This window comes from Cyprinodon tularosa, unplaced genomic scaffold, assembly GCF_016077235.1.
Source record: "Cyprinodon tularosa strain WSP-4 unplaced genomic scaffold, ASM1607723v1 ctg310, whole genome shotgun sequence".
Lineage (NCBI taxonomy): Eukaryota > Metazoa > Chordata > Actinopteri > Cyprinodontiformes > Cyprinodontidae > Cyprinodon > Cyprinodon tularosa.
This window is the reverse complement of record NW_024039020.1, coordinates 740,778-768,504: the sequence shown is the minus strand read 5'-3', so window position 1 is coordinate 768,504 and position 27,727 is coordinate 740,778. Positions and strand designations below refer to the sequence as shown.

At 37.8% G+C, this 27,727-nt stretch overlaps 1 protein-coding gene across 1 annotated transcript; it reads left to right on the top strand.

Moving 5' to 3' along the window:
* The first annotated feature begins 2,061 nt into the window (after window positions 1-2,061).
* slc7a14a (solute carrier family 7 member 14a) lies at window positions 2,062-27,727 on the top strand. Its single transcript, XM_038292373.1, has 9 exons — window positions 2,062-2,543; window positions 2,845-3,081; window positions 4,740-4,957; window positions 6,874-7,020; window positions 19,885-20,093; window positions 20,177-20,324; window positions 23,185-23,680; window positions 23,762-23,998; window positions 26,144-27,727. The coding sequence occupies exons 1-9, from the start codon at window positions 2,237-2,239 to the stop codon at window positions 26,440-26,442; spliced, it is 2,298 nt and encodes a 765-aa protein (XP_038148301.1). The 5' UTR covers window positions 2,062-2,236; the 3' UTR covers window positions 26,443-27,727.

Genomic DNA, 27,727 nt, shown 5'->3' with positions numbered 1-27,727 from the left:
TTAACAGGAAGAAACCTCCAGCAGAACCAGGCTCAGTGTGAGCGGCCATCTGCCGAGGCCGACTGGGGTTCAAGGAGACAGAAGCAGAGAAACAAAAAGCAGCTGTAAAAGGTGGACCCGTCCAGGAAACACACAGCCAGGCAGACAAGCTCCGAGCAGCTCCCATGCCAGAGGACGAAGAGAGCACATCCACCCAGTCACAGGACCACACTGGAAAACAGGCCGATCTCCAACATCTATAAACAAGGATGTTGATGGAAGCAGCACAGCTGATGTTTCTTTCCAGGATGACGTCACAGCCAAACAGGAACAGACGAGGCAAAGCTACTCTGAGGAAAAGCAGATAGAGCAGAACGTTAGAGATTGAACTAACAGATTCTGCAGAATAGGAGAACAGAGAGAGAATGAAGCACAATGATGAAATGGGGGTCCCTATGTTCTCCAGAAGTCTAAGCCTATAGCAGCATAAATATAGAGATAGCTCAGGATAACCTGAGCCACCCTAACTATAAGCTTTATCAAAAAGGAAAGTTTTAAGCCTAGCCTTAATTAAATGATAGTTATACTATACTGCTTAGTGTTAGGTTTTATTATGTTAACAAATAAAACAACTTAACAATGCCACATGAATTTGTATTTAGCCCGGTTTTGCATGATATCCAAAAGCTTTACAAAATTCAACTGTCCTCAGAATTAACTTAATTAATAAATACAGTGTACATTGTGTCCATCAAGAGGGAGATGGTAACTCTGAATGAGCTGCGAAAATACAAAGCTCATGTGGGGGACTGTAGTAATTACTCTAGGTTGTGCACTCACAAAATTTTTAACATAAATCAAAGTTTGTTTATGACAGAATGGTCATTTTAAAGTCCAAACCTAAATCTGATAATCTGTGACTAGACCTGTAACTAGCTTTTCTTAAACATTATTTGCCAAATGTAACTAACCTTGAGCTAATTCATAAAGAAGAATGGGGGACAGTCTCCATATCTAGATGTTCATAACCGAACAATTTGCATTGTAAACACTGAGACATTTGGTTGATTCGGTAAAAAAATAAATACACAGCATAGTTTTTATGTGCAACATCTCTTTAAACCGATCTGCCATTTCCCTTCCACTTTATTATTCTACACTCCAATCTTGTGTTGGTTTATCAAATAAAATCTAAATGAAATAAAGGGAACCATTATCATGTATTAATTTGTAAACAGAAAAGTGGAGTGTAAGGTACAGTGATATGCTGAGTTTTAATGCAGCAAGTTGAATCTGAGATTTAGCATTTTGAATAAAAAATACGCTGTAATACTTGCAGTATGAACTTCTTGTTGACCTTGTACCACCACCTGTTTATTTAGGATGAGGTTTGCTTTGGGAAACATATCTGATATAAACCATTAGGAAAACCTTAGGACTAATAAACAACCTCAGATTGCTGAAGCTTGATTTTTAAAACACTATGTGGGTTTTCTGTCTTGGTATTAAAGTTTGATTTGTGATTTGATAGCATATAAATTTCCATAAATGTCTGCTTTTATCTGTATGTGTAATGCTATCAGTCTATCTCAGTTTTATCAGGAATTGAACATTTTAACCAAGAAATCAGCATGTGAATGTTCTCGGCTGAATGTTTTGCAAGCTATTTTTTTTCTTTTTATAACCACAATGTTATGTCAACAATATTTTAAGTTCAGCTTGCTCAGCAAGCAAAACACAGTCAGGTTCATTTGAGCTTTTTTTTCTTTTGGTAACACTGAAGCTTGGAAATACTAGTTCTCCTCTTGGCCCAAATAATAAAAGGAAATTATGAACTGTGGTTGTCTTAGATGATCTTGGCTACCATAGCAACGGAGCTACAGGGAAAGGCCTTTAAATTAGGCTGCTTGCTTTTAAAGGTGCAAATCATTTGCAGTCAAAGTGAAAATTCACCTTAATTTTAGGCATGTGTTGTAACAAAAACTATTTCTAAAAGTAAATATTCTCTCTTTTGTATTTCAGGTCACTTTCTGTCTCACCATGTGGGTGAAGCCAAACAAGGCCTTCCGCTAGACTGCTAGGATGCTAGGAGAGCCCCAGACAACAGCAGAAAACCGGATCCACTTTCATTATTTGGATGAAGGATAACATAGCTGTCTACAGAGAAACTACAGATTTCAGAGAGAAACATTAAAGAACAGATAACTTACAGTCTTCCTCATAAGCTTTTTTTGCTCTTCGACTTCTCAACCTCAATATGAGTGGTCTGGTAGGGAAACTGGACCCTCGCAGGATACAGTGGGGCTCGGCATGGAATACCTTTACATCCCGTGTACTGAGGACCAAACCTGTGGAGTCCATGCTGGATTCAGCCGTGTCGGGCACCAGCTCGCATGGCACAAGACTGGCTCGAGTGTTGTCCACTGTGGACCTAGTGTCACTTGGGGTGGGCAGCTGCGTAGGGACAGGGATGTATGTGGTCTCAGGGCTTGTTGCCAAGGAGATGGCTGGCCCTGGAGTTATTGTATCCTTCATTATCGCCGCTGTTGCATCCATACTTTCAGGTAAGAGAGGAAGAGTGATTGTTGTTTAAAGAAGTCGTTTGCTATGTCTCCTTTTATATCATAAACACCTTTGTAATTAAACCAGAACAGGGTTCAGACATTCATTATTAACATTCATTATTAAACCCCCCTGATTTATGACTGGTCTTTCCAAAGCATACAAGTTATTACGAGCACATAGCCATGGTAGCTCTAATTTCATATGTCCTCAAGGGATATCTGACTATAACCCTTCCCAGCTTTTAACTCCTGCAGTAATTCAGAGTTATATCCTGTGTCTCTCTTGCTCTTTTTATTAAAGGAGTGTGTTATGCTGAGTTTGGGGTCCGAGTCCCTAAAACCACAGGTTCGGCATACACATACAGCTATGTAACCGTCGGAGAGTGTGTGGCCTTTTTCATCGGCTGGAACTTAATCCTGGAGTATCTGATTGGCACAGCAGCCGGAGCTTCAGCTCTCAGCAGCATGGCAGACTCTCTGGCCAATCACACCATCAGCAACTTCATGATTTCACATATCGGCACTCTCAACGGCTTGGGTAAGGCTAATCTTGGATTATAGATGTTCTTTTATTTAAAAAAAAAAATGCTTTTTTTACTCTTTGGGTTTTACTCTATGTTGATTCATCATTTTAAGAGAATCAATCTATTTCCTTTTTCTTCTTTTTTTTTTTTTCTAATTCGTTTTTTTTCTGGCAATCATAAAGGTAAGCTATACTAAATATTAAGCCAATTATTAAAAGCCGTATGTTTCTAAGTAAACTCAGCAGAGTCAGTCACCCACCAGGGTACAATACGCTTACAACTGAAACAAGATGCAGTCATAAAAAAACTTTAATTGTCAAACAGCTAAATTTGGGTAGAAAGGGGAATATCTAACTAATAGGGAAAATCTAGTTCACAGAATTGAGGCCCAGTTTAAACTTAAGTGAAATTAAGAATACATATGTCAATATAGATTTGTAATTGTAGTCGGATTAGTAAGTACTCAGGCTAGTCCTTTTTTGCATAATTTTCTTTGTTTAATTTTAAATTGGTCTTAATACCAGGAAAACATTAAAAACAGACATATTTTATTTTGTCTAGGTTTCTTAAAACACCAACACTGTCCTTTAGTCCACTGCTGATCAGTCCAAAATTGTTCCCTGAGGCTCCTTCTTGTCTCTTCTATAGCCCGACAAACTGGGTCGCTGTACTTGACTCAACTTTTAATAACTCACCTTCAGTTCAAAAAGTGTAACTATAAGGAGTAGGTTTTGAAGACACTCATCCATGTTCTTCAGTATTACTACCCAAAATTAATCAAATGAAATATATTGCATTTTCATAGGGAACAGCAAAAAAAAAAAAAAAAAATCCAAAAAATATATAAGTTAAAAATGAATCTCATTGCTAATCTCGAAAGCCTTGACATTCTTAAAAATAGCCTCTCTAGAGCCATCTTGGATTGTAGAAATAAAATCCACTAACCAAGCTTTCGAGGTTGCAGTCATGCGTTTCTCAGCCAGCACTATTTCATCCTCACTGTCACTATCATATATTATGTTACCAATGATGATTATGAATATTACCAGACAAAACCAGTTTCATCATTTGTCCCATAGTAACCTTAACTGAACGGCTAACTGTGAAGTGCCCTTCCCTTTGCACATAGTTCCAGCTGAATCTAACAGTGAATGCTGACAACATGGTGGGAGTGGTCCCATGGCTTGCAGCATGGCCAGCTGATCCACATTTTATTGTTTCCGTTTCCAGTGGGTGAATTTTTCTTTCCACCCAAGGGAGGTGGTGGGATGTTGCTAAAAAAATACAGATCGGGTGAGGACTGTTTAATCCTGAAGTACATGAACATCCTATTAGTTGTGGGATTTTAATGATACTTTGTCCTTAACACACAAATATAAAGGTTTGACAAAATACGCTGTGATTTTCTAAAGTTCCTTGAAATAACATGTTATGAAATTTCACCACATAAATAAACTTACTTGAGGCTAATTTAATTTTTAAAAACCATGAAAAGTTAAAATTTTGTGTCAAAATTCTGAGAAAATTCAGGCATGGGTGAGGAGAACTTGGACTCATTATTTTAGGAAATGTGATAAAAATTTCTGTATAATATTTTATATTTATTTTAATTTTATTCTATAAAATGCATCCATTCCTTTTTTTTGGACATGTGTTTGTGTTTTATTTCTAGGTAAAGGGGAGCAGTCTTACCCAGATCTTCTGGCTCTGCTGATAGCATTGCTGGTTACAGTGATAGTGGCATTAGGAGTGAAAAATTCTGTCGGCTTCAACAACGCTCTGAACATCATCAACCTCATCGTGTGGGTGTTCATGATGATCGCTGGACTCTTCTTTGTCAACGGAGAGAATTGGGATGAAGGAAGATTCCTGCCGTTTGGCTGGTCAGGGGTAAGCATGCCAGCACTAGCAGACACATTTATTTCCACCTGTAGAGAAGATGCGTAAAAAGCATTTCTGTTAGTGAATCTTAAAGGTATACTATGCAACCGGTGTTGATTTTCCAGCGAGGCTCCCCCCTAGGGTTGTCACGATACTACACTTTTCAGCTCGATACCGATACTAAGGAAAATACTCGATACTCGATACCATTTTCGATACCACAAGGAGAAAAACAAAGACTTCAAGATTCTACAGAAATATTTTCATTAATAAATAAAATACAATAAATAAATACAATAAAGGTTGTATGCTGTGCACAATATTATGCAAGCGTGATAAAAAACTTATAAAATTAAAATTAAGTGTTCCTTCCTTGGCTATGCTTTGCACACATAACAATGACACTAGCCAAACCAGTTAAGAAACAAAAAGAATTCTCAGCAGCTGCACCTGTTACAAAAAAAAGTCTGAAACTGAAAAGTTTACAGAAATATTCAATCACTCAGTGTTCTGAAAGTGCATTGTCCTCTATTCTGTACTTTAGATGAATGACTGCTTAGGTGCCACTGTATCGATACTTTAAAAAAAACAGTATTGTATCCGGATACAACGTTTCAGTATCGATACTTTTTCGAGTTTCGATACTTTTGACAACCCTACTCCCCCCAGAGGGCGAAAGTAAAAGTGCACTGTCGTAAATATGCTCAGCTGTTCTCCTGGTTTCTCCGTCAAGCCAGGCGCGGTTGTTTTGAGCTTAGCAGACAGGCAAACGCAACGAATCACCATGTCTACTGCGGTAAGTGACTATTTTGTCCCAATTTTCGAGTTTGAAAATTTCGCTGTTTTCTCGCTGGTTCCGCCATGATAACTGCACAAATATCGCCACTGCGCTAGCAAAAAGCATGCCTTTCACTGGGGGCGTGTAGCAGTTCTCGCCGTAAAGCAAGACCGACTCTCGCAATGCACGAGACCTCTGAGCCTGTGGGTGCGGGCCGAGGACTCCTGCAATTGGAAGTACGGTATTTCCCCTACAGACCACCAGGGCGGCCGAAAAAACCTTTGTTCGACCTGAAATGACTCATTTAATCATCCAAAACGTTATGGAACACATTAATTAACTGAAAAATGTTGCATAGCATGCCTTTAAAATAAGTTGAAAAAATCATATTCCATTGAATGTTTGTTTTTTTCAAGACACTTGAACCACCGTTATCAGTAAACCTGAAAACCCGTTTAGAACAAAAAAGAGTGAAAATTTATTAAAATGAATCTGTTTTTTAAGATAATTAAAAATTCTGGAGGACTGTATTTGATCATCCATGTTTACTTTTACTTGATTGATTTATGTACATGTGTGATGTAATACAGAGGCCTGCTCTTTTTTGTTTGCTGTTTTGCCTCTAAAAGTAAGGTTGGAAGGTACCATGATTACAATCCCACCATGCAAAGATAAGAAAATATTAGCGAAGTACCAAATAGTAGGATTTTCCTGTCATAGAAATGCAATAAGTGGCAAGACACTATTTGGGAGTGAGCTTGAACTTCAAATACAAGGACATTAAACAAAAAAAAAAAAAAACACCCAGAAAAAACACTAACATTTAAAGCAGAATATCAGTGGATTTTTCAAGATGATCGAAACATCTGGCTAAATACTTTGCATTGGAAAAATGGTAACAACCATCTTGTCATATTATTTTATTGGTTTTTGAAAAACAGATTGATTTTTTTTTAGATCACAGAATAAATGTTGTGAATTTAAAGGTTTTATCCTTAAACTCTTTCAACTTATAGGCTTTTAAAAGATGTCTTCCACAGGTGCCCACAAATCTGACTTCCACGTATATTATTCCAAATGTTTTAGCGCATGCAAAGCCACCTTTTTCTATTTTCAATAACTAATGTTTTTTTCTTGTTTGATGTAGGTAATGCAGGGTGCAGCCACCTGCTTTTATGCCTTCATTGGGTTTGACATCATTGCTACAACAGGAGAAGAGGCCAAAAGCCCCAACACCTCAATCCCGTACGCCATCACTGCCTCACTTATCACCTGCCTCACTGCCTATGTCTCTGTAAGTTGGTCTTATTTTTGGGTTTGTTAAATATAATTTTGGACTTAGTTTTTGCTATTTCTTCACTGCAGTAAACACAAGTGTTTCTAATTTAAAGTCACTATGACATTGGGCTTTAGGGTAACACAGATGTTTTGTTTCAGTACAAATCATTTCTAATAAGAGATCACATCTCTTTTTTTAATAAAAAAAAACTTGTTTCCATTTTACTTAGCTTACAGTATATGTTGTTTTTAACACTTTATTTCAGTTTTATGTACAAACAACGTTATTTAACATTTAGTTCTTTATTAACACATTTTAAATCAAAGGTAAATAGTTTTAAACATCTTTAGTGAGGTACTTATTGTAACCAGTTTCGAGTCTCTCACACCAGTCAGTTTTTTTGTGGGGTTTCCTGTGTGTTCACCTGATTTCAAGTCACCCCACTGACACTAATGGGTTCGAGATGGGAGCTTTTACCCAGCCTAAGACATTTATTAATCCTCACCCAGTTTATGGTGATCCACACTTGTAGATTTTTTTGTCACTGTTATGTTGCTGCATTTATTTCTAAGAGGCCTTGTCTGTCTTTAGAATTCAGGATGTTAAATAGGACAGGTTTAACTACACCGAAGCGTCCACAAACCATGACACATGCAGCCCCACCATTGGCATTTATAATTTATTTTCCTGAAATTCTGTATTTGTGTAGTACTCTGTTTAATGGTGTTAAATATGTATGCTTTTTACTCAAGTAGAAGTATAAATTCTACTGTTTAAACACTTTTGTAGAAGTTAAGAGTATCAACTTAGGCTTTTTACTGAAGTTAAAGTATAAAAGTACCACTTTTAAAACTACTTCAAGTATTAAATTAATAGGGTTGGGTTAGGGTTAATAAATGCAAGAAAATAAAAATTAGGACAGATGCTTTTAAACTCATACAGGTTAATGCACTACCCTATTAAAAGAAAATTTTTCTACGATTCTGAATGATACAGTAATATCCTTATGCTTAATCAGCTTAGTTTTATAACTAATGGCAACAATGTCAAATTTAACTTTAAATCATCTTTAAAAGCGATTTTATTTTGGTATTTAGCGAAGAACACGTTGGTGCAGTACCAAATCCTAATTGTCTGGATGAAACTAATTATTATGGTGGTTTTTATTTATTTATTTTTTATACCAAGAGGTTACTGTATAATGAGAATGAGCTTAAATGAAACAAAACTAATGAGTCTATTTTTAAATATAAGGAGAAAAAAGTAGAGATAATTGCAACAAAATGTGATAGTAGAAGTAAAAATCGGTCTAAAAATAATTACTCAAGTTAAGTATAGAAGTAGTGTATACTTAATTAAGGTAATGAAGTGTTTGTACTTTGTTACCTGACAACTCTGAGTCTGTACAGAAATCTAGATCTTTGAAAATTTGTGTTTTTGTTTTTTTTTGCGCTTTGGTCTGGCATGCATGTTCTTCTTATAGTAATAAGCAAAGGTTTTATCACTGCACACCTACGTAACATCACCATGAAAATGTATGCAGGAGCTTTATGTTTTTATCTGCATGTTCTTTTACATCAATAGTACCATGAGCTCTCAGTGATTTGAATATTCTTTTAGCATACTCTGGTCTGACTTTAGGGGGTTTTGCTTGGACAACCAGAAATACAGTAAGAATATTGACACTTGTTTTGCATATCCTCCACTTATTAATGATGTTTCTGTAAAGTTAAATAGCAGATTCCAAATTCTTTTAAAACTTGGTTATTCCTTTACAAACTCATTATTTGCTGTAATTTTCTTGTGAAGGCCTCAGGCAGCTATTTTAATATCACCATGATTTTACCCTCACCTAAACAGTCAGTAGTACACCAAACTAAATTAAGTGAGGAGCATGGTTGTTCTAATTAGGTCTCGATAAGTATGCAAAATTTAATTTTTATTTGATTTCAGGAAAATATTTTTTTTAATGATTTACATACTTTTATTTTTCTGTCAGCTTATAACTAAAGACTGAACATCAGTATCTCTAAAATTGTAAAAAAAAAATACACTACAGGCTTATAATTTTCTATTTTTGGCCCATTTTTCTAAACAACAAAATATTATATTTAGATTATTACATGTTATTCTTATGCTTCACACCTGAATTTGAACTTTTCCAATCATTAGCTATCTGCTATCTCATGAACAAACTGAGAAGTTTGTCCTAAATGTGGAATTCTAAAAAAAGATATGAGCCCTTACTTTGTATGCAAGCTGTTTACTTGTGGTATTTGTGATTTCACAAACACACTACATGTGTAGAACTAAACCTTAGTGCTACACATTAACAATCTGTCTTTCCAGGTTAGATTAATCGATCCACTTCCTGCACTATTAATGTCACACAGTGTATCTGCTCATCAGTCCTTATGTATGCAGCTCAGACAACATTAAAGATGTGTTGTGCATAGTGAGTGGCGGTTGCTGTGAAATCTGTCAGGTAACAGCCATCAAAGCCCTGAAAAAATAGGGTAACATTACCTAAATGTTAGCCTATTTTTAACATCTGTCTTTGATCTTTCTCCCAATGCCGGCATCTTGGAGAAACCTTCCTGCTTCCAAGAGGATCCTGCACTTACCATATCTCAGTTTCTAGTTATTTGTTGACTCTTTCTCTGGTGACATTAATATTGCAATATACTTAGCAAAAGGCTAAGATGCAAATCTCTTTATCCACAATGTTCAAAATCCGCAATAGTTTTTGGATTTTAACATCTATGCTCTATAGTAGGTTTCAGGGTAAATTCAATTAAAATCCCACTTAAGGATAATTCAATCTGAAAAACTCACATGAAGAGAAAAGACAATTAGAAGAAATTTATTGATACATTTACTTGTTCTTTGGTGCTCAGACCTCGACAGGAAACATAACGCTGAATTTTGATAGATATGCATCAACAGGAGCAAAGAATAGGGCTGTTTCCCCCCAGGCCTGAAACTGCTGGTGGAGTGGAGATAGATGAAGTTGGTCAGTCTGTAGACTGCTGGTTAGCGAGACGGTTCACTGTTCATGTTAGTGAGTGTAAAGGAAGAAAATATTCTAACATAGTTAACTTTGGAAAAAGATTGGCTTCTGATTCTTCCCTTCCCCAGGTCCACTCGGCGAGCTGCGTTTGGTAATAAAACCAACATTGCGTGTTGACGTCACAGAATTACAGAGTTTAATCCAATATAAGACAATGCATACACTTTAGAAATAAGACAATGCACAAACCTACACCAGAAACTGCAGAACAACAGAGACATACATTCCATTACCTGACATAGGAGGAAAGAAAGCAAAGAGTACAGAGACATCTTTGGAGAGTTGCAAGGGCAAATCTGATCTTTTTCTTCTATTTAGAAAGCTTTATCCTCTTGTATCTAATCCATTCAAAAAGGGCTGGCCCTCGGTCCTCCAACCAAACGCCATCTCTGACACTGCTAGGGCTTCCCCTTATTTACTGCAAACATCTGGGGTCATTTGCTTCTTTGTTTTAACAAGAAAAGGCGGAAAGCTTGTCCTGGCATCTAGAATTCCTAAAGTCATAAAACACAAGATAAGCTCTCACAGACAGCTTGTGGAATGCGGGGGGCCTCCTGTGCTTTGAATACTTACCCATTAGTAGTTTTAAATCATTAACACAGCCTTGTTCAAAATTAAGAAATATGTTCAAGTGAGAGTGTTTACACATGCCATAAGATTAACTGTAATAAAGTCTAAAAAATAATCATTTTTCTTTAACAGTCCCCGTTTTGAGGTCTGAGACATACAGACCTCACAAATAAAATGATTAAGCCTTCTAATAGAGGAACCAAAAAATTATTTAGTATACTAAAAAACTAAAACATTAGCCCAATTTTATAACAGTCCCCTTTTTTAAACAGCACCTCCTAGGTCCCCTGCCAGGCCATGTGTCTAAAGCTGAACTCCATAATCTAAACTTATCAAATGTATCTTGCGCTGTCCAACAATTTAATACTCACCTGATGAACCACAAAATTTTAACCAGTAAAAACTAAACTAAAAATACATTTCACTTATCAAATATGAAAAATCATAAAACTCAGTTATCTGAAAGAGAAGCAAACACACAATAGGAATATCAGCCCAGAATATGAAATAAAAAATAAAAAATAAAAGTAAGATATCTCAAAATTACTAAAAAATGCTCAGCAGACTTAAAAGACAATATTCACCACAAAAACTACAATTTGTCAATAAAAAACAATAACAACATCAAGAAATACATCATAAACACATAAAAATTACAAAATAGCATAAACACATAAAAATTACAAAATAGTTTTTTTTTTTTTTTTTTTCACAATTCAATAATAAGAAGTTAGAGTTCGTCTCTATGCTCCTTCGATAGTCTTTCAAAAATGAATATGAATTCTTCGTCAGGAAACGATCCAAAAATACGCGCAAAAAGAAACGAATGTTCTTGAAGAGTTCGCAAAAACGAAAACACGCAATAAAAAGAAGATAAGTTAATGATGATCTTGTAGCTGGATCCTTCACGTGTTCCTCCTCGGTTGTAAACCTCAGGTTTTCCACCTGAGTGTCCGTTGCTCACTGAAAATTGGAGTATTATGCCAATTTAACAGTGAGTTTAAGGAGAGGGTGCAATCTCCTTTTCTCAATGGAAGGACACCGGAACAGGATTATTGTGCCTGTCTGGGCCTTTTAAGCCTTGTAATTCAGGAAAATGAAGTGGTTTTGGCAGACTTCTGCCCGGAAATGCAGATCCTCCTCCGCGCTGTGATGGCCCTCAGACACTCCTCGACCGCAGGTTGAGACTGTAGATTCTCCTGTATGCCCTGCAGCGTGCGTTGTGGCTCCTCAGCTGACTCCAATGGAACCACGTGTCTCCTTCTCTCTTGTAGACGGACAGCCTGAGATGTACTCTCCACGACTCGGTATGGTCTGGCGAAGCGAGGTTCAGACCACTTTCTTTTGATGACCATCAGGCGCACCCAGTCGATTCCCCGAACTGATCCCGAGCCTGGACGTTCCTGTGACGTCTGGTATTTTGTAAATTCTGCTGCCAGGACCTGTAACTCATTGAAGAAATCTTTATGAGATAAATGTGCAAGCTTACCTTTCCATCCTGGAATGCGGGTAGCAGGTCCTGGAAACATCCGTCCTGTCTGGAGCTCATATGGAGAGAACCCTGTTGATTGGTTAATGATTGATCCTACACTTTATGACAGCTTCACTGTCTTCCTTTTGTATTATAAATCTGCTACTTTGGAGTTGTATTTTATCAATCCTTTGACCCTCTTTTTATATAAGGCCTACATGAGAAATGAAAGTTTCCTATCATGTTAAACCCAAAACTTAACTGTATTTTAGAAGCAGTTCCATAACTGTTAATTTGTAAATTTCCAATTTAGACCAATTTAATTTCAATCATCATATTTTCTATTTTTTAAAACCTTAAAGAATGATCAGCCTGCTTTACATGAGTCACTAAATATCAAAAATGACCTACTTTATTCCAATCATATTTTAAATCCCAAAAATTTCAACCATTTTTACCTTTGATCCATTTATTCATTTGAAAACCTATTTATAAAATATTTAATTGAATAATGTATTACCCTTTTTATATTGTTTATCAATTATCAATGCCTTTTCAGTTTTGGAGAGAGATTCAATACAGCTAAATTTATTAAATGATGTAAATCTTTAGTTTAGACCTTCCTGGATGTCTTAGTTAAACAACTTATTTTAAAACATATGAATAGAGATACAACAATCCAATGATCACCTTCCTTAGTTTAAGAACACTATTTTATGTAAATTATTTGATAGTCAATATTTTGTTTAGTATATTCAATTTATACATTTTACTTATTTCATATCCAAATAGTTAGCTCATCTTTAATGCTGGTAATACACCGTAAAACATTTAATGTATTTTGATTTAACTTCAATAACCTCTTTTTCCGAAAAGTAAATGCAGAGATCCAAACTAAAAATTTGCCTATCAGATCAATTCCATTCATGTCCCCCTGTTTCTATAACAGAACAAATGTTATGAAATCCGCTATCACCACTAACTTTAGCCTCATGTAACACAGGTGGATGCAATTCAAACACGGTGTCCCAGATGCTGTTACAATCTGCACACCTCAAGCAAAGAATTTAATGTTTGATTAAATTTATGAAATCAACACAGAACTTGGTGTCATTTGCTCAGTAAGTCAGTCTATAGACACCCAATCCACTTTAACACCTTAATTTCAAATTCCATTTAAATTTAAATTTAGTTTTACTGAATGGTAGCCACTGTACTATGCAAATAAAAATTTAGATCATCTTCCTTAGTAGATGAAGCGTAACACACAATGCAATTCAGCTATAGTTAAAAAAGAATGTAATTGCAATCGTTAGTCCCTGCCCATTCTTTTCAGGCAGGAAAGGAAAAAAAACACACTAGCATTTTGTGAGACAAACAGAGTGAATCATGGAGGAATGCAGTGTCGTAACAGTTGGTGCACACCAACCCCTAACTGCATCGTAAAACCTCTGACCCCAGGAGATGGGGTTGTCCTCAACACCTAGAATTACACTGCAGGGCTGCAGGACGTGAAGAAAACAGGGCGCCTCAGTGCTATATCTAAAATAAGAAGAGAACAATGGCATCACACACTACAAAAATTTAAAGAAAAGAACTTATTCACCACTACCAAGTTGTGTTGGCACCCATTTCGTCTCCAACCTGCAGACTGAAGGGAACCCCAGGAGTGGGCCTTGGCGCCCAGGTCACATGATCAGAGGTGAGAATCCAGGATCAAACATGAGAACACACAACAGGACCACCGCTGAGCGACTTGCCATGCCCCAATTCTGTATCTGCTGAATCAGAACGTGTCTAGAGAAGCAGTCATTCCAGCAGTGCAGAAACATCTGGATACAGTCCCGCTTTGATGAACTTTGGTCAGCCTTTCGTGGTCGACAGAGCAGGACATAGAAACCAGCAGACCAGTCATCTACTGAAGCCCCCGTCCGGGTTTGTCTATGATCTTTGTGGTCCCGACTCACTGCTGATTTCCAGCCATAGAAGACTCCCACAGATAACGCCTGAGTCCCTTTTGTTTTCAGCCAGGCATGAAAAGCAACAGTCAAAGGAGACATCTGTTGCCAGGTAACAGTTCGCCTTCACTGACCTTCGTAATCGCTCAACAGCGTTTGGCTTTCATACAGCAGTCCAGCAGAAGATGGGCACAGTTCAGCATCATCATGTCTTTGTTCAGCAACAACAGCGGCCTGATGCGGTAATCAAGAAGATCCCTTCAAATACATCTTCCCATGATCTCTGAGCTCAAAAGACCCTTCCCCCAAGATTGCCATCAAGTCAGAAGGAAGGAGAACTGCCAGAGAAAAAATAATACAAAGTAATTAAAAAGCAAAACTTATATTTGCCACATTTTGTTACTTTCACTACTATAAATAAAATTTATCTTGTGATGCCTCCTCCCGTGTGGCGCTAGATTTGTTGTTGTTATAGCACAAACGGCCAACTGCCCCAAATCCTGAACTGCAAAAAGAATAGATAGAAATTTGTTAAAATAGTCCACGATCGGATGTGCCAGAATTAAGAAAATAATGACACTTACTGTTCAAAATCAATAAACGTCAACACCTCGATGACATTCACTCTGCTTGTGCCAAATATCAACTACAAATTCTAAAATCACAACCTCACAAACTCATTAAAGAATTAGAACAAACTCTAGAATGTCCAAGTACTGATACTTATAAAAGTTGTGATGGAATTGCCCTTGGTCAAATAATTATGAATTGCATATTGTTCTACTAAATACCAAACATCCTTATCATTGTCCCACGCTTCAAGACAAAGTCCTATTTCAAAATTTCAGAAATCCTTTACATTTTATCTGAATTTCATAGCAGTTTTAACCAAAATTTTCCTCAAAATTAACAATTTACACCCAACTGTATATAATCAAAGTCAGCAGTGATGCAAAAATCTATCAACAATTTTAAATGTAAATAGACATGGCATAGATGTTATTTGAAGCCGTTCAATTTGAGATGATCAAATCTAATTTAGTAGAAGCTTCTATATCACATACACCATATTGTAGTAAAGCAGGAAGGCCATATGACTCTACATTAAAGAAATCCATAATTCACTATTGTTGAATCGAAAAAATCAAAATTATTGATTAACTAATTTACCATTAACCATATCCAAAAATTTACCAGGAATTAGGGTCTACTTCTGCTTCTCCCCCTGTTGATATAATAAAATTACCATTTTGAAAACAATTTGGAATCTATGTCACTTTTATATAATAATTTGCTGAAAAACCAAAATATCATAAGATGTTCCACCATTTCTCCAAATCTTCCATCTAGTATTCAAACTAGACTGAGATTATGTAAATTTCAAAGTTCCATCTGTAATGTCTTATCTTTATAACATCCCCCTGTGTTTTCTTATTTCCAAAAGAAAAACAATTTAGAGGTGGAAAAACAAAAATGGAAGAACTTACCCCCATTATGCTAAAATTTCAACATGTCCAATCAGTCACCCATATGAAATATAAACCAAGTTTATTTAGTTAGAATTTAGGTTAGTTTGTTAGTGTTGTTAGTCAAAGTGGATAACACAATTTCCTAATAACTACATCTATCTGCTTTAAGCCAAGGCTGAATTCTCGTTTCATATTAATTTCACTGCACAAGCAGAAGATTCAGCTTCAACCAGATTGTGACACCAAAATATGAAATCGTCATTACCTTAAAATTGTCCCTTAAAGCAGTAATAAAAACATATTTATGAAACAAAACCTTCAGTGTACCTAAATAGTTTAAAATAAGAAAAATATCACACAGCTACACACTAAACTGAGGTCATATTTACATAGAGCATCCTAAAACCCATCAAAGGCCATCAGCCTACACATTCACTCTCATTCACACTCAAGCACTCATCAACACCCCATTGTAAGAAAGATGCAGGATGTTACCCCAGATTTCAAACCAAAATTCATCCTGTAAAAGTCTTAAACACAAATATTATAACACCATGGTTGAAAAAAATAATAAAAAGACATTATTATCCAATAGTTCTAATATTGTTCAGTTTTGAGTGAACCTTTTTAAAAACTCCAAATTATACACACAACCGTATTTCATGATAGCCCACTGTTATTAAATGGCTACCTATACCCCCTGTAGGAAAACCCAAAAACCGTTCATGTGGTCATGTAATATGCGAAATGGGCTGCACACGAAGATCGTCCTACAAGAAACAAAGTCATTCATTAGCGTTTCAACATGTCCCACATTAACAGTGTAGAAAACACTGTTACGCAGAAAAACATCCATATGTTCTCATTTTTGTTCTCTTACAATCAGTGAGGGTGTTCCATCCTGTCAGGAAACCTAGAAATTTAAGTGATTGTCAATGTTACAGTATTATAATAAACAATTGGATCATTCCAGTGCTCAAGCCTGGAACTGATGCAACACATTTCACCCGCTGAGAAAGTAAAAACATCTGTAAATCTGTTATTTTGTACTTTTCATTTCAACACAAAACACAGTCCTAAAGCAATTCACATCAAAATCCAAGAATCCTGAAAGCGTGAGCTGGAAATAGCACAGAACTGAAGCACTCCCAAAATGCAAATAAGGGGGGTCAATCAGTCCCCCCGCTGTGAAACAAAACTTGCATCCAAAACGGAGACACCGCTGTCCCACAGAAGCACATTTTAACAGAAAGTTAGTAATACAACATCCAGCAAAAATATTTAACAATATTTCAGAACACAATCTTGAAACACAAATCACTTCCGCACAATCTCAGCACAATTCAGACACAGACAGACGAATAGACAGCAGCGCGTGGTGGGACATAGGCTACAGTATAACGGGGGAAGACAGACACACAGCCACAAACACAAAGAAACATACAAAACACAGAAACACAGACAACGTTGTAGTTCAGTCAAGAAAAGACAGAAAAAAAAGAAAAGAAAACGTCAGGAGCCGGCTAAAAGAATGTATGACGCATCTTTTAATTGTCCAATTTCAATTTTACAAATCCCTTTTATTCTCATTTCAACTTCTCAGTCCTACACTTCAGAGCTGGGTCAAGCTCGAGGCGAAAATAAGCCTCAATTTAGTTTATTCGATCACTCAATCCGCCCAGTGACAAAAGGTTTTTTCTTTTTCAGCTGGGGAGAGCGATTGAACCCGTATTAAATCAAATAATTTATTTTAGTCCTTTATACTATAAGCAACCCGCTTAAGGGTGCCAAAGAAAGGTGATCCAACCTGCTATTAGTCCTTTATTTTCCACGAGTGATACAACTCGGTCCAATTAACCTGCTATTAGTCCTTTTCCATGAGTGATACAACTCGATCCAATTAACCCAAATAATTATAAGTCCACTGGAGATGAGTCGAAATCTCCGGCTGATACAAGCCAAAACTAACCAATACACAAATTTCCAAAATACTTTTTTAGAGGCCCAGGCATTGCTCCTCAGGGTAAAAAGAATAAATTAATCTTTATTAATTAATCAATTAATTAATTAATTAATCAATCAATAAAACCTTCTTTTAAAAAACCCAGCTTAAGTCAGAGTTAACGTAAAGGCTCTGTTTGAACTAGCCACAGTTCCCTGTAATGTGTATTTATTCAAATCCTTAAACAACTGACTCTTTTAGAAGGGATTTTATCTACCTCTGCAGCATCTGAATTCTGTGAGGCCGCACACAGCAAATCAGCCCCGGTCCGACCACACGGCGCTTCAGACAACTAAAAAAATAATCAAATACTGTCTTACCACACCGAAGCGTCGGGCCGAAACGGATCAATCAGGACCAAACAGCCGTCCGCCGAGACTCCAGAACCGGCACGAGCCCCCAATTGTAAAGGAAGAAAATATTCTAACATAGTTAACTTTGGAAAAAGATTGGCTTCTGATTCTTCCCTTCCCCAGGTCCACTCGGCGAGCTGCGTTTGGTAATAAAACCAACATTGCGTGTTGACGTCACAGAATTACAGAGTTTAATCCAATATAAGACAATGCATACACTTTAGAAATAAGACAATGCACAAACCTACACCAGAAACTGCAGAACAACAGAGACATACATTCCATTACCTGACATAGGAGGAAAGAAAGCAAAGAGTACAGAGACATCTTTGGAGAGTTGCAAGGGCAAATCTGATCTTTTTCTTCTATTTAGAAAGCTTTATCCTCTTGTATCTAATCCATTCAAAAAGGGCTGGCCCTCGGTCCTCCAACCAAACGCCATCTCTGACACTGCTAGGGCTTCCCCTTATTTACTGCAAACATCTGGGGTCATTTGCTTCTTTGTTTTAACAAGAAAAGGCGGAAAGCTTGTCCTGGCATCTAGAATTCCTAAAGTCATAAAACACAAGATAAGCTCTCACAGACAGCTTGTGGAATGCGGGGGGCCTCCTGTGCTTTGAATACTTACCCATTAGTAGTTTTAAATCATTAACACAGCCTTGTTCAAAATTAAGAAATATGTTCAAGTGAGAGTGTTTACACATGCCATAAGATTAACTGTAATAAAGTCTAAAAAATAATCATTTTTCTTTAACATGAGGTAAACACCGTTTTTTATTTAGCCTTGTTTGTCACAGCTGCCTAGTCAAAGCATACATTTTGAATTTTCATGTCATGACTTAAAATGAGCAACACAAACCCCTTGACTTGCTATGTTCCCTTCTACTTTCTGAGTAGCTATGAAGAATACTTCTGTATATTTATGCTGTAGGAATACTGTAATTAATGAAGCATGACTTAAAAAATTAATGTAAAAAGGGGTGCCAGTATTTATATATGTTATGAAGGATTATTTTATAAATAAATGCATGCACATTGGATATGCAAATTGGAGCATTTTTTTTAAATAAATTACAGTGTGAGATGCAGGAATTTAAAAATACATACTACTTTAACACATCTCTACCCAAGGTGATGATAAATGCAGACAGAACTAACATTTTAAACCCAACATCAATATATATTAATAAAGATATTAATAAACTGTAAAGACAGCATTTGTTAAAATTGCGCTAATGGCATTCCCTGACAGGAGGCTACTTATAAAACTGAAAGACATTCCTTTATTTCATCTGTGGGGTTCATATTTTTAATCACTTTCTTCTTTTGTAGCAGTTATGCAAATCCAGATCTTTTGCAGCACAGCCAATGTGGCAGATGGCCCTTCATGATTTCACAAATCAGACACAAGGACAAAAACATTGACACACACCCACACACACACAAGCTTGTCTCACTATATTTACAGGGCAATTTCCATTGACTTCCATCCATTTTCTACAGCCTAACTGGGACCCTTACCCTAACCCTAACCATTGAATGGTTAATTCCTAACCATACCCCCGACCAAAACTTAATTAACAGCTGGGTCCTTAACATGACCCCTGAACCAAAAACAGCAATTCCCCCGTTGGGTCCAGGCATTTCACCCACAAGGAGCAGCCGTTCCCTACAACGTGCCAATATCTCTCAAAATGAGCCCCACAATGTAATAAAAACAAGAGCACATACAGACAAACACACAATAAGATAGAGAAACATGACTTATGCACAATTTGCATTAGAAGAGAAAAGTGAAAACAGTATTTCCATAAAGCTAACTGTGGGAATTTAGTAGCACCTCTAAAGCCTATTTACTTGATAACAAAATACACTTAAATTAAGCCATGTGATCTATTATATTTGCTTTTTTAAATAAGGATTTTATGATTTTTTTTTTGCTCTATTTTCGGGGCATTTTTGCATTAAAGTGTTCCTTTCCTGCAGGTTTCTGTGATACTAACGCTGATGGTCCCATACAATGAAATTGATGAAGATGCCCCTCTGATGGAGATGTTTTCCTTGCATGGTTGTATGTTCGCAAAGTACATAGTTGCTGTTGGGTCCATAGCTGGACTGACTGTGTCCCTCCTGGGTTCCCTTTTCCCCATGCCAAGGGTCATCTATGCCATGGCAGGGGATGGTCTGCTGTTTAAGTAAGTTTATACTCTAATCTTATTCTGTTTAATTTTTATGATGTGTGCTGTGGATTTTTATAACTCTCTGTGTGTGCATTTAGGTTTCTGGCCAGTGTTTCTTCATACACAGAGACCCCTGCTGTGGCTTGTGTCGTATCAGGATTTCTTGCTGCCCTTTTGTCCCTTCTGGTCAGCCTCAGAGACCTCATAGAGATGATGTCTATAGGCACCTTGCTGGCCTATACTCTAGTGAGTCTGGCAAAAATGCATTGCTTTCCTGTTTTCTCCTATATTTTACTTTCTTTAAATGTTTTGGGTTCTGTAACCGGACTGACTTATATACAATGTGAAGTGTGTTCCAAAATCCATATATTGTGTTTATATTGTGATTATAAAATATAACAACAACAACTGAAAATATGAGAACTTCTCGGTGCATCATCTACACAAAAAAAAGCAGTTTTATACAGTAGTTACAGCTGGAAACCTACCAGGATAGACCCATTAATCTAAACTGATATGCTGGAGCAGGGAGAGAATTAATAAGAGAATCAACTCAAGTAGCACTGAAAAAGAGTGTCCAATGCCTTTTTCAGTCACAAAACTATGTGTGAATATAACAAAAAAGGTAAAAAATCTGATGCATTTAATTTATCTTGTATCTTTGTATGAATATTAGTAGCCGGTGCAGTTTATTACTAAGGGTGTTCATGATTAATTAAGAAAAGCAAGGTTTTTTCAAGCTTAATATATAGGTATCAAATGTAATTATGACAAAAAAATGGAGGAATTGTTCGTTACCTTCATACAGACAAACAGCTGTTAACTCTTTTCAATCACTATTGTGTTCCGCTGTTCAGGACTGAGGTTGCTTTTCTTTGATCTTTGATTTATTCAAGAATCTTTTTTGGTTTTAGATTCATAATTGACTTCTAAATACTATGAATACCCACTAATAAAATGTAGCCATTTATTAGATGTCTTTTTTAAACCAAAAGAAATGTCTGCAATGCTTTTGTAATGCAGTATCCCAGCAATGTTTTTATAAAGAGAAGGAGGCTGCTTCTCCTGTAGGTAGGAACGTTCCATTTTGAGACAAATCACAAGTACTGATTACTCAGCTTCCTGGTGTGATTGACAGGTGGTGTCATGTAAATTACAGGAACAGTAGCAGATTAAATGGCCCAGTCAATATATAAACTTAAATCCCTCGCTGCAAAGCATGCATAGGCATTCTCCAAAAGATTTTAAAAGAACATGTCATGATTTTATCTAAAGCTCGGACCCACATGCCGAGAAACCAATTCAGAGAGACACCAGGGGAAAGGTTTAACAGGTTTATTGAAGAGATAAGGCACGGTGCAGAGTTGCTCTGAACTTAGCTCAATATGAACTGGAAGGTGAAGGGAAGACAAATGATTAGTTCAGGCTCAGTGGGAATTTTCATTTGTGGATTTGGAGAAGAGGATCTGGTTGTTGACTAACGCTTCCAGAGAAGTTGTAGAATCTTTGACTCCAATCTGTGTGCTGTTTTCCAGTGTTATTCTGATTCGGTGGAGGGTGGAACAGGGTTTACCCGGAACACGGATGGTTGTTGGTGAACGGAGAAACTGACGGCCACTCAGATTCCCTGCTTTATTTGAACGGGTCATAGTCGAGATGATTCCCTTGCTCAGAGTAAACTCAACGTCCTCTCAAGGAAACAGGAGCCAAACCTCCTGTTTGAATCCCCAGCTCGGTTTGAGGCTCAGTTGATCCCTCCAGGAAGAGAAGGTCCGAAAAGATCTAGTTTGCATTATGACTTTCTGCAGAGACGCAAAGACAAAAACGAAGTTAAAACTCAGGTAGACAAGAACTCAGTCTTACTCAGCAAAAACTCAGCTTGGCTAGAGTACCCAAAACTGGCAAACACTCTGGTGTCAAGGTAGTGGCAATCAGCAGCTTAAGAGCATTCCGTTAAAGAGGTAACCATCATCAGGTGTGTGAGGAGGCGAACCAGAACCAGGCGCCTCCTGCTGGTGGAAGGGAGAACAACACAAAAAAACAAACACACAGACTCGAGTCCTGACAGAACAGAGGTTTCACATGCAAATTTCTGTTTTTGAAAATATGTTTCAAAAGTAGGCACAGGTTTAGACACAGGTTTTCTTTCTCTATACAAGTATGTACGGCTTTGTGTGGGTATAGCACGTGAGAACCAAATAAAATTAGCTTACTTTAAGTTTTATCTAGGATCACCACCAGTGCATTTCAGCGTAAAAGTCCATTAGAGTAGATTGGACTTGCGTTGTTCTGTGGCTGGACAAGAAATATATGACATAGAGATGACTCGTTGACTTCAGAATCCCCCCCACCCCCACCCCCCCCTACCCCCCCAACGGCTGCTATAATAAGCTCTTTTCAATCCTAAATCCGTATCGGTAGCACAATCTGTACCATCAGCTCAACTGCCTTTAAGTAGCCTTCGATTGTTTTATAAAAAACTAATTATTACTTTTTTCCCTCCCTAGCCATAAAAAAAACTGCACAAGACTGTCAAATGTTAATTCTGAGAGAATAAACATTTTTATATCTTTCTTTAGCTTCCCATCATCCGATCGGAGCATATCCTTAGATGACAGCAGACAAGCAATATAATGGAGAGGATGTTTAACGCACCAAGTTCTTTTAGAAAATTTGTTTATTCAATTTTATATGATGCAGTTTGGTATTTTTTGGTGATTTAAGGATATAAATATGTAATTGCAGTCCTTTAATTATGTTATTTATAGCGGCCAGGATGAATAGTGGGTTGCTCATATGCAAATGAGCTGATGGTATAGACCGTGCTTCCATTTTAGATCAGCTGGTGGTGTCTGAATATGGCTGGCAATGCTAGAAAAGGAGACAGGATGATTGCTGTCAAAGCAGATTAGCATAGGGGCATCCCGATGTTCCTATCTGGCACCTAGGAACTACACAAAAGTCCACTGTCCTTTATGTGACAAGACATAAGCACAGCCCATTTTCATGTTAACATACAATTTACAGAAAATCTTTTTCAGGTTAAATGTCTTTTTACCAAAGCAAATAGAAAACCATCTCACTTTCATTTTCTCATGGTGCACAGGTGAGCCTTTGTGTGCTTCTGCTACGTTACCAACCTGAGGGCGACATCCATGGCTTTGTTAACTTTCTCTCTGAGGAGCAGAGCAAGAAGAAAAAAGAAGGAATTCTGGCTGAGTGCGAAAAAGACGCTTGCTCTCCGACAAGTGAGGTGGACGAGTATGGAGGAGCACCCACGAACACTTGCGGGGCCAAAAACTTGCCATCCCTGGGTGATAATGAGATGTTGATCGGAAAACCGGATAAAACTGCATACACTGCAGGCCATCCCAACTACGGCACAGTGGATATGACCACAGGCATCGAAGCTGAGGAGTCTGAAGGAGGGATGTCCCGGAGGCTCAAGAAGCTGATTGGACCTCGCTACTATACATTGAGAATCCGTCTTGGTCTTCCTGGAAAAATGGACAGGCCAACTCCAGTCACAGGGAAAACCGTCACTGTGTGTGTGCTGCTGCTGTTCATCTTGTTCTTTGCTTTCTGCTCCTTTATCATTTTTGGTGAGAACGCGTCAGCAACACCTTACTCCAAGTTACAACAATACTGTAATATACAGTCATTCTCTGTTTAATCTCTTTCAGGAGCAAGTTGTATTACAGATGGACAATGGTGGGCCTTGCTGCTACTAATCCTCCTCATCATCTTCATTGCTCTGCTGATCATCATTATTCTCCAGCAGCCAGAGAACCCAAAGCGGCTCCCTTACATGGCGCCATGTGTGCCATTCGTACCTGCTTCAGCCATGCTGGTCAACATCTACCTCATGCTTAAACTATCTGCCATCACTTGGATTCGTTTCTCAATCTGGTGCCTCGTTGGTAATTTCTCTTAGACTTGATTTGTAAGAAAACAATAGTAATACACAGAACAAGGCTGTTATCCAAAACAGTTAAAAATTAATCACCTTTAAGCAATATCCCCTGATATCCCCTTTATTAACGCAAGGAATTGTTTACTAGATGGTTGACTTTTCCAACAAAGCCATATTTTTTAGATTAAATGGAAAATAATCCTTGTATTGAGTAACACCTTCAGGAGTAGTTGTAGTTCTTTTTGTTTTCTTTAGCTTTTCATATGCAAATGGGTTTGATTTTGTTTATTTTTATTTATTTTAAATTCTGTCATATTTCAACCACAAACTTTAACGGCAAAATAAACTACACAATGCATATTTTTATATGAAAGATGAAAATGGTATGCTTTTCATAAAATTAAATGTGAAAAGTTGGGTACACGTGTGTAATCAGCCCCGAGTCATTCTAGGATCGCATTTGACGATAGTTACGAGTGCAGATTATTGGTCGGATAGGCTCTACCCGTTTTGCACCTATTTTTTAATGCAAAAATAATTTGATCCCCAATAAACTGGATGGGACATCTGAGAAAATAAATATTCAAATTTTCCCACATATATTCAATTGGATTTAAAGGTACACTATGCAACCGGTGTTGATTTTCCAGCGAGGCTCCCCCCAGAGGGCGAAAGTAAAAGTGCACTGTCGTAAATATGCTCAGCTGTTCTCCTGGTTTCTCCGTCAAGCCAGGCGCGGTTGTTTTGAGCTTAGCAGCGAATGAGTAATGCTGCGTTCACACTGGACGTAGCTGGCGCGACAGAAGCAGCGAGTTTACATGCAAAGTCAATGGTTGACGCGCGTCAAGGCGCAGCAAAAGGTCCCGCGGCGCGTTTTGAGCAGCAGGCGCAGCGCGTCTGAGCAGCTGAAGCAGCGCGTCGGGTGCGTTTAACGCAGGGAGAGAGACACAGCGCTGATGATCACTCCTCTTAAACAGTTTATTGACGCATAAAAATGAACTTAAAATGCAGAAATCTGCCGGCAGAATATGCAGTTTGGATTATTTAGATGAAAAACACCTACCAGCTGCCCGGTGAACCGCTGCTGATGAAGGGATCCATACTGTCGGCGCATCCCTGGTATGTGGGGGTCTGAGCGGCTCCGACAGAAAAAATATTGAAGGCAGGATAATAATCTGAATGAACTGACTGCACTGATTACGTTTTCAGGTGTATTTTCTCACTTAAACACATATTAAAACTACTTTATTCCCACTGATCACAGCAAATATAGCTGCAAGGCAGAGAAAGGATAGTGAAGCTCCGCCCAATGCGCCTCAGACACACTTTTGCACCATGCAGCCAGAGCAGCAAAGCTGCTTCAGCCGCGTGTCAGAACTAACTGGTACAAGCAGCAAAAACGAAGCAGCAGACGCGATTTTGCTGCTTTTGCTGCGTGAACGTAGCATAACTGCACAAAGATTGCCACTGTGCTAGCAACGAGAATGCTTTTAACTGGGGGCGTGTAGCAGTTCTCGCCGTAAAGCAAGACTGACTCTCACGAGACTTCTGAGCCTGTGGGTGCGGGTCGGTGCTCCTGCAATTGCAAGTGCAGTATTTCCCCCACAGACCACCAGGGCGGCCGAGAATACCTTTGTTCAACCTGAAATGACTCATTTAATCATCCATAACGTTATGGAACACATTAATTAACTGAAAAATTTTGCATAGTGTGCCTTTAAGTCTGGACTTTGACCGGGCCATCCAAACACAGTCACTGGCTTGTCTGGTGTGTTTGTGAGATTGCACTGGTTCGGGTAACAGAGTAATGGGGAAAAAAATTACAAAATCTCAACACACTTGGATATACACACTTCACAAATATGGAGTATTTTGTATCAGATATTTTGATACTTTGTGTCATAAGAGATAAATTTTTTTGTGGGTGTAATGTGACAGAATGTGTTAAAGGAATATGAATACTTTTTACTTTACTTTTTTATTTTTACAAATAAAGTAAATAGACTCTGGATCAAATGATCTTTTGTAATTGATCTTAATTTGATTTAATTACAGACATCAGTTGAAAAGTTGTACTTTCTGCACACTTTTTTTCTACATGCTGCTTAACTTTGTCTTTTTTTTATTGAGATGCATTTCCGTTTCCCTCCAGGTGTACTTATCTACTTTGGCTATGGCATGTGGAACAGCACTCTGGAGATTACAGCTAGAGAAAATGAGGTGCATGCTTCCACCTACCAGCGCTACGATCAAGGCGTGGACGAAGGCTTCTGTGGCTTCGAAGACGATTTTTATCCGCCCACCACTGACACCTGGGATGCACATGAGGGGGATTCAGGGGGGGCGCCACCTCCGAAGGCAAAACCTGAAAGTGATGGGATTTCCTCACGAGGTGGAAGTAGAACCATTGCTAACAATGGCCTTGCAGAGGAGGACCCAATGGATTTCTGAAAGGAATGACTTTTGTGATACATTGAATGTACTGCCTTGTCTGCTGCCTGGGGGGGAGGGTGTGTGTGTGCGAGTGCATGACTGACTGCTAGTGTGAAAGGATGTTTGCATGCTTGCACGAGTGTGTATTTGTTTTATGTTTCAAACCCCTGGGCTAGATTGTTTTTGGGTAAGGAAACGGTTTCCCTTTTAAAAATACTCATTCTGCTTGGCATGCTGCCCCTCACACAAATGTCTTCACGCTTTCACAGGATCTGGCTTTTGAACCAACTTCCCAAACAAAGGAAAACATGTAAGGAAAGTGTGAACGAAGGCCTAGATAAGATAGTGATTATGTGAAGAAATGACATGCTTTACTGAGAAACTTTTACAAGTCAAGAGCTTTGGCCCAGGAGAGAAAAGGGCAGTGAGAGTGGACAAATGAGTCAGCAACTGTCTTCCTGTTCCACCTCAGGCAGACAGACAGGAAAGTTTAATGACAGATTGATGGATACAAATGCCTTCCAATGGCAAAGTCGACTTTGTGTGTTGACAGTTTTTGTACAAACGTGAAAACACATCCTAAACCTACTCTTAAACCTAAATTGAGCATCTAGCCTGAGGGGTTTCACCAGGGATTTGTGGTTAAGGGTGTTGATGTTTTTGTGACAACTATTACTTGGACTTTGCTTGTAATAGTGCCTTCATCTATTGTGTGTATTTTTCTGGTTATTTTAAATCCCTAGTTTGATTTTTGCCTATGTATATGTGTGGTCTGTCGTACTGTGCCTTGCAAAAGCATTCATAAAAGCATTTTTAGATTTTGTTATGTTGAAGAGCACTAACCTATTTTATTTGGATTTCATGGAATTCACCAACACATAGGGGTATTTCTGGTTGAACATTTTGTTTTCCTTCTAGAAAGTGAACCTTTGCTTCTCGCTCATGCATGTAAGTAAATCCATCCACTGTCCTATAAACTCTTACAATTGCTTTACTAAAGAAAACCATTCCCATAGCATTCTACTGCCACCACCATCATTACCACAAGGATGTTGTTTATGCTATTGCACAGGACAGTAGTTGCATACAGGCCAAAAGGCTTAGTCATCTAGATCATTATAAGGGGGAAAAAGATGATGTACTTAATTTCTTATAGTTGAAGATACTTTGCTCTTCATCCAAAGAGCTATCTTAGTTCAAAGCTAGTGGGATTAGCATTCCAAGCTTTAATGGGCTTTACCATTCAGCCATTAATTTCAACTTACAGAACAGCACATCTAAAAAAAAGCTTAAAAGCTTTGAA